At 40.2% G+C, this 7134-nt stretch overlaps 1 protein-coding gene across 1 annotated transcript; it reads left to right on the top strand.

Moving 5' to 3' along the window:
- Positions 1 to 6: 6 nt before the first annotated feature.
- Positions 7 to 2596, top strand: LOC125486504 (DAZ-associated protein 1-like). Its single transcript, XM_048614261.1, has 3 exons — positions 7 to 272; positions 1528 to 1620; positions 1890 to 2596. Exons 1-3 carry the CDS (start codon positions 185 to 187, stop codon positions 2069 to 2071), a joined length of 363 nt encoding a protein of 120 aa, XP_048470218.1. The 5' UTR covers positions 7 to 184; the 3' UTR covers positions 2072 to 2596.
- Positions 2597 to 7134: the final 4538 nt, after the last annotated feature.

Below are 7134 nucleotides of genomic sequence, written 5' to 3'. Positions count from 1 at the left end.
AACATTGAAACAATGTGATCATGCCACCCACTCTTTTTTTTTAAACATTAAAACATCTATCACCTGTCTGACCTGAGCTAATTCTCGTTGCTATTCAGGCTATGGAGGATTTGGCGCACCTCCAGCTGACCAGTTTGGCCCACCTGGAATACCAGCTCCGCCTGCCACACCAGGAGCAGGACAGATGGGCTACCCACCAGCAACACAGACACCTCAGGACATGAGCAAGCCACCTGCTGGACAGCCCGAATTCCCTGGGTACAACCAGTATGGTAGGTAATAGTAGTGTAGGATTTTGAGGTGCTGTAGGATTAGAAAAGAACACAACCCCCTTCAGTGCAGATGACTTCCTGAAGTCAGAGGCCCTTCTACCTGCTGGGAATAGAAGCAGGTATTGCGTGAATACCAGAAGACATGGAGGTAAAGAATGGTGGGTTGAATTAGATCATCCTTTTCTAGCATTTTATAACTTAATGGAATAGAATCTACTGTAAGGGTCAGAGCAGATGACAAGTGCAGATTACTAATTTAAAAGACATTAACTTAAAAGTAGTAATTCACTTTTTACATCAATGCAGTGTTGTAATTTTTAATGCTGTGTCTCCTGATTTCTACTTTAATCTGCTCTTCCCTTCATCACCCTCAAAAATGTTCTAACTTTGAATGTGGAAGTTTCTAACCCAGCTGTTGGTCTGTCTATTGTTCCTGATCTGAATCTTAACCTTGGTCCACCTACTTCCATTTTATTTAATAAACCTGGCTAAGTGCAGCTCTCTGCTCTTTGTTCTAGATTGAAAATCTAACTTCCAGTTTTTTAAGTAAGCAGGATGATTGCTTCAGCCAGATTTCATTAAGGTGAAAAATTATTGCAAGAAATTCAGGATATGAATAAATTAAAACCGGGCTACTTATCTAAGGACATGGTGATTTATCAAGGGCTTTAATGTCTGAAAAGGGCTCCATGTAAATTTGGCAGTGATGAATTATAATTCTCAATTTCTGGTAATATTCAATTTTAGAAGCTTTAATTTTAATATTACTATAATGGAGTCCTCAAAAGATGGTTATGATGTTTGTTTTATCCGGCCTTGCATTCAGATTTAACTTTTCCTTTTTACTGATATGGAAGTAGCTGAACCAAAGCATGTAGTTCACTAAAATACACTCTGTTCACTTGCTGTTATGGGGTGCATGTTTGTTTTCTCCCTATACCCAAATATACTGTGCAGCTCAGTACCTTTTCTACAGGCTGTACTACAATGAAGGTACTTGCCCATGGGGTGAAATTCCGATGATTAACTTAGACACCATTTGTTTTAACTTTTTTTATATATTGATAGTTTTGTTGCCACAATTTACCTATATGGAATAAAAAAACTGACCAAACATCTGCTTAAATGTATTTCTATTTCGCTGGCATTTCTGTGCATCCATATACCATTGGTGACCTGATGCATCTATGCCATGGATTGAAGCAGGCTCAGGCTTACTGGGGTAGTCATCCTGGTTTCCTCATCTCCCTAATAGGCATGGGTAACTATCCTCAGGATCCTTCAGGCTACGGACCCACGCGTCCTTCTCAGACTTACGGTCAGGCTGAGCAGGGATATAGTGCAGCAGGTAGGTGTTGCATAGACTTTGAACTGCCTTGCTTCAACAAAGATGAGTAGCTTAAGTAGGATGTAGTCCTTACTCACTTAGTTTTTATTTTAAATGGGAGAATAGTGTGCTAAATCAGTTGAGCATTTGTTGTGCTGGTACAAGGATGATCTAATTATGCAAATTAGTTTGATTTTTGTAAAGTTGCTTTCTGTTAAGTTAATGATGACTTTAGTTTGCACCTATCCTCTTAAGCAGTTGTAACTTTTTCTGTTCTATTTGTTTAATAGGTTATGGGCAAGATATGAGTGGTTTTGGCCAAGCCCCAGGTTTCTCGGATCCAAATCAGCCCGCTCCCTCATTTGGAGGACCCTCAGCACCAGCACCTCCAGGGGCTCCACCATCCGCACCAGGTGGATTTGCCCGCGGTCAGAACCACAATGCTCAGGGGTTCCATCCTTACAGGCGTTAACCATGGCAGGGAAAGGAAATAAAGGAGTATATTCTGGTGTAAACTTGGCCAGAAATTCCTTAATTTTGTGACTCTTTTGTGACAATCACTTGATTAAATAACAAAAACAACAAAAAAAATTTAAAAGGAGTTTGAAGGATACGCTGTGGGCTGTGGACTGCATTTTTTTTTTTTTTTGTTTTTTGAATTTATTCTCCTCTTTTCCCAACAGCACAATGATCTCTTTGTGCTCTGAGTGTTGCAAGGTTTAGGAGAAATATTCTGCTGTACCATATAACTCTTGATTTCATTTTTTTGATTTGTTCCTTACTCTGAGCCTTTGTTTTACCCTAGTATACTTTATGTTTAAAATTGAAACATTTGAACACAGACGTTACAATTTTTAGGAGAAATTTTGTACTATTTACATCTGACTTATTTTTTAATTTAAAGATGTAGATTTCCCTTCAGAATGGCTGTAGAATAAACTGCAAAATAAAGACAGATGACCCCAGTTTAAATAAAGAGAGCACATTTCGTTTAAAATATCTGGCCTCTTGAGTCATTTGTGCATGTTCCTAAAGGAATCTAAGTGTGATATGTATGTGCAAATACATAGTTGATTTTAAAATCTTTAAGTTAGTGTATCTGGAGCACAACAGAAGTAAGGACATGTTCATGAACAGAATCTCTCAGTCTGAGCAATGTACCTGTCCATTGCTCATTACTGTCACCTTTCTGAAAGTTTTTAGGTTTGATCTGAAGTTTTGTTTAAATTGTTGTGAGCCAGAGGCTTTTTCACCCATATGCACCAACTTCAGGTTGGGAGCAGCTCTGGATGTTAATGCTTTTCCTGTAGTAACTATTGAAACATATTTGAGGGAGGACTTGCATCTAAGGGACAAATTTCACGTCCCCTACATCCCGATGGTGGCGTTTGTTCATTTAAGTATGCCAGTAAATTACTGACCATGATGTGGGGGTGCTAGTGATGAACTGGGGTGGACAAATAAAATTAGAGAACACCAGGTTATTGTGCAACTGGTTTATTTGAAATCAAACTTTCATAGCATTGCCCCTTTGTCAGGTGAAGTGAGAGAGAAGGACACCGAATTTATAGGCGGAGAGATCAGAAGGCAGCTTTGGAGGATGCTTACCTGAAGATCAGAAGCTGAATGTCCTTGACTGTTGAAGTGTTCCCTCAACTGATAGGGAATATTCCTGTCTGGTGATTGTTGCATGGTGTTCATTCATCCGCTGTCGTAGCATCTGCGCAGTCTCGCCAATATACCATGCCTCAAGGCATCCTTGCCTGCAGCGTGAGAGAGAGAGACAACATTGGTCAAGTCACATGAATATCTGCAGTGTATGTGGTGGGTGGTGTTCCTATGTGTGATGGTGGTATCCATGTCGATGGTCTGACATGTCTTGTGGAGGTTGCTGTGGCAAGCTTGTGTGGTGTTGTGGTTGATGTTCTGAAGGCTGGGTAGTTTTCTGTGAATGATACTCTGTTTAAGGTTTAGCAGTTGTTTCAAGGCGAGAAATGGAAGTGTAGGAATGATCTTGGTAGGATGTTCGTTATGATCGATGATATGTTGAAGGCTGCAAAGAACATAGCATAGTCTCGCCACTCCGGGGCAGTACTGGATGACTAAGCATCCTCCAAGGCGGCTTTCTGAGATACACCACAATGCAGAATTGCCGAGCAAAAACTGATAGCTAAGTTCCGTACCCATGATGACTGCCTCAACCGTGATCTTAGGTTTATGTCGATAAATTCTGTATCTGTAAAATCTTTACTGTCCTGTTTTGAGGCCATCACCTTGATAAATGTGATCTCTCTACCTTTAATTAGTTTGTACAGTTTTGATTACTTATTACTTGGATAATAACTTACTCTTATACCTATCATGTTATTCCAGTCATTTGGTTTGTCTCCAGCACCTCCCCTTTATATTTTGTAATTATCTCTCTGCCTCATTTAATTGGCTTATAGGTCACCTCTTGGCATGTTAGTCAGCTGTTGATACTTGCACTGTCTGACACTTGATCACCTGTAGAAACTTGCTATTTGACACTGCACTCACAGCATTTATATGATCTTTCTGCTCTTGATCTCCCTGCCTATAAATTTCTTGTGCTTCTTTCTACTTCACTGACAAAGGGGCTACGCTATAAAAGCTTGTGATTTTGAATAAACCTGTTGGACTACAACTTGGGTGTTGTCTAATTGCAGTCCAGTAAGGTTTCACAAACCAATAAGGTAGATATCAGATTTATCTGTCTTTTATGTGTTTGGTGTCTGAGGAATAATTAGCATGATATACAGGTCAATGTTTTGAGACTGTAAACCTCTAATTCTTACTCCCTATGCACTATCATTTGTTTTGTTCCAATGAATTATTGTTGCAATTTGGAATGCTCCATGCCTTTTGGACTGAAATTGGAAAATTTTACAAGGTACTGCTTTTGGAAAGTGTCCAACTGAGTCAGAAGTGTCCCAAGTTCCTGTCCTTTGTATCTCATTTTGTGTACTAACATCAGTATAATTCCAAACCTGTGCAAGGTTCTTGCCAGGAAAACTGATCCTTTAAAATAAACCAAAGAACTGTGGATACTCAAAATCTGTAAGAAAAACAAATTGCTAGTGAAACTCAGCAAGTCTGGCAGCATCTGGAGGGAGAAAGTGGAATTAATGTTTCGGGTCCAGTAACCCTGCTTCAGATGAAGAGTTACCAGACTCAAGACATTAATGTTGCTTGCTCCCAGACCTGCTGAATTTCCCCGGCAATTTGTTTTTGAGCTGATATTCGTATTGTAAGCCAGGCCAAAGGGAAAGTCCTGCAAAAAGTGTTTCATGGCTAGAATTTCACACAGGTGTTGCTTTCCTCATCAATTCTTATGTAATCCAGGATCAAAAGATGATTTAATTTTTATTTCAAATGCAGATACTGCCAGCTTCCCCAGGAGAATCTGTTGGTACGTTAACCTGGTGGTTGGCCTTTTCTACTACTGTTGTGTTGTCTTGACTCAGCTGGCATAAAAGACTCCACAAGTTGGTATTGGTCAACACCTGAAAAGTACAGTGGGCAAAACAAAATTGCAGACGATGGGGTTGGGGTTTTTAACGGGCTTAATAGCTTGTCAGTGATTTCAAAATGAAAGCTGGTTGATTTTCCTCTTTCATGACGGGTGACATCGTATTTCCAACACAGCATTTATTTCTTTTTAACACTTTAGATGTCAGCATGCCAATTTGGGGATTTAAAGTCCAGTCTAATTAAGCACCTCAGACCACATTAAGCTTGTAAGATGCGACAATCTGGCTCTGTGTTTGAGCTAACTGGACATAATGGGGATATGGTTAACAGTACAAGTATTGAGTGGAGAAATAGGATCAATGGAATCTTGCAGTTAGCTTTACATTCAGCAGGTTGGTCTGCTGAAGAGCTTTACTCTCGCTGGTGTTTGTTGTTATAGTGTATTACCAAGTGATTTTGTCTTTTGCAAACAATAATTGGGAAATCTTTCAGCACATCTGTCTGATTTGCAATGTTAGACAGAAAAGATTCATCCGATGTAGGATGCGCTGTGGTGAACCCTGCTTATTCACTTTCTCCAGTGCGATTTAAGGATGGATAGCAAATGTTGAGCCTTGCATTGTTTACATCCTGTGACAAAATAAAGTTTTAAAAAGTACCTCATGCAATGGCTTTGTGAGATCCTCCAAACACACAAAGTGAGAAAGTGCAACAATGGCATCCTCTCCCAGTTCAAAAAGGGTGCAGAAAATATTTAAAGATTTTGCCAGGTTTGGAGGGCTTGAACTTACAAGGAGAGGCTATTTCCCTGGAGCATCGGAGGCTGAGGGGTGACGTTATAAATGTTTATAAAAGGGGTACAGATAAGGTGAACAGCCAGGGTGTTTTTCCCCAGGGTAGGGGAGTCCTAAACTCGTGGGAATGGGTTTAAGGTGTGAGAGGGAAGATTTAAGAGACCTATAGGGCAACTTTTTCGTGCAGAGGGCATGGTTGAACTTGGTACAATTATAACATTTAAAAGGCATGTGGATGGGGACATGAATAGGAAGGGTTTAGAAAGATATGGGCCAAATGCTGGCAAATGGGACTGGATTAATTTAGGATATCTGGTCAGCACAGATGAGTTAAACCGAACGGTCTGTTTCTATGCTGTACAATGTGTAACTCTATAATGTACCCAGCAATAAGTTACTAATTGCTCAAAACCAGCTGTGGCGAGCAGAACCTTGCTTGCTACTAGACTACCAAAGCAACTGTTGAACTGAGCATTAGCACTATTTATTTTGGTAAAATGAAAAAGGGCAGGACTTATACAATTAATGGTAGGGTGGTTAAGAATGTGTTTAGCACACTTGTCTTCATTGCTCAGGTCATTGAGTATGGGCGATGGGATGTCATTTTAAGGCTGTACAGGACATTGGTGAGGCCATGTCTGGAGTACTGTGCAGTTCTGGTTGTCCTGCTATAAGAAGGAAATTATTAATTTGGAGAGAGTTCAGAAAAGATTTACCAGGATGTTGCTGAGACTGGAGGGTTTGATTTATAAGGATAAGCTGGGACTTTTCACTGGAGCATAGAATGTTAAGGGATGACCTTAAAAAGGTTTATAAAATCGAGGGGCATAGGTAAGGTGAACAGCAAAGGTCTTTCCCCTAGGTTGGGGAGTTCAAAACTAGGGGACATATTTTAAGGTGAGAGGAGAAACATATAAAAGGGTCCTGAGGGGCATCTTTTTCACACAGGGTTGGAATGAACCAACCAAGGAAGTGTTGGATGCAGACACAGTTGCAACAAAGACATTTGGAAAGATACATGAATAGGAAAGTTTTAGAGGGATGTGGTGAAAATGCAGGCAAAAGGGATTAGTTTAGTTTGGGAAAACTGGTTGGCATAGACAAATTAGAGTGAAGAATCTGTTTCCTGCATATAGCAAGGTCTGTCTGTTGCACATAGGTTATTATCAGCCATCTCCAGTCCCATTAAGAGATAGTAAGAACTGCCGATGCTGCAGTCAGATAACACAGTGTGGAGCTGGAGGAACAT

This window comes from Rhincodon typus, chromosome 29, assembly GCF_021869965.1.
Source record: "Rhincodon typus isolate 14 chromosome 29, sRhiTyp1.1, whole genome shotgun sequence".
Classification (NCBI taxonomy): Eukaryota; Metazoa; Chordata; class Chondrichthyes; order Orectolobiformes; family Rhincodontidae; genus Rhincodon; species Rhincodon typus.
Note: the sequence above shows the minus strand (reverse complement) of the source record. Positions and strands in the feature narration are given on the sequence as shown.

Bases quoted from the DNA above. Each gene is read 5' to 3' on its own strand.
- LOC125486504 (XM_048614261.1), top strand. From the start codon at position 185: ATGGGCTACCCACCAGCAACACAGACACCTCAGGACATGAGCAAGCCA. The intron at 273-1,527 runs GTAGGTAATAGT...TCTCCCTAATAG, and splicing joins CCCTGGGTACAACCAGTATG to GCATGGGTAACTATCCTCAG. The intron at 1,621-1,889 runs GTAGGTGTTGCA...TTTGTTTAATAG, and splicing joins GCAGGGATATAGTGCAGCAG to GTTATGGGCAAGATATGAGT.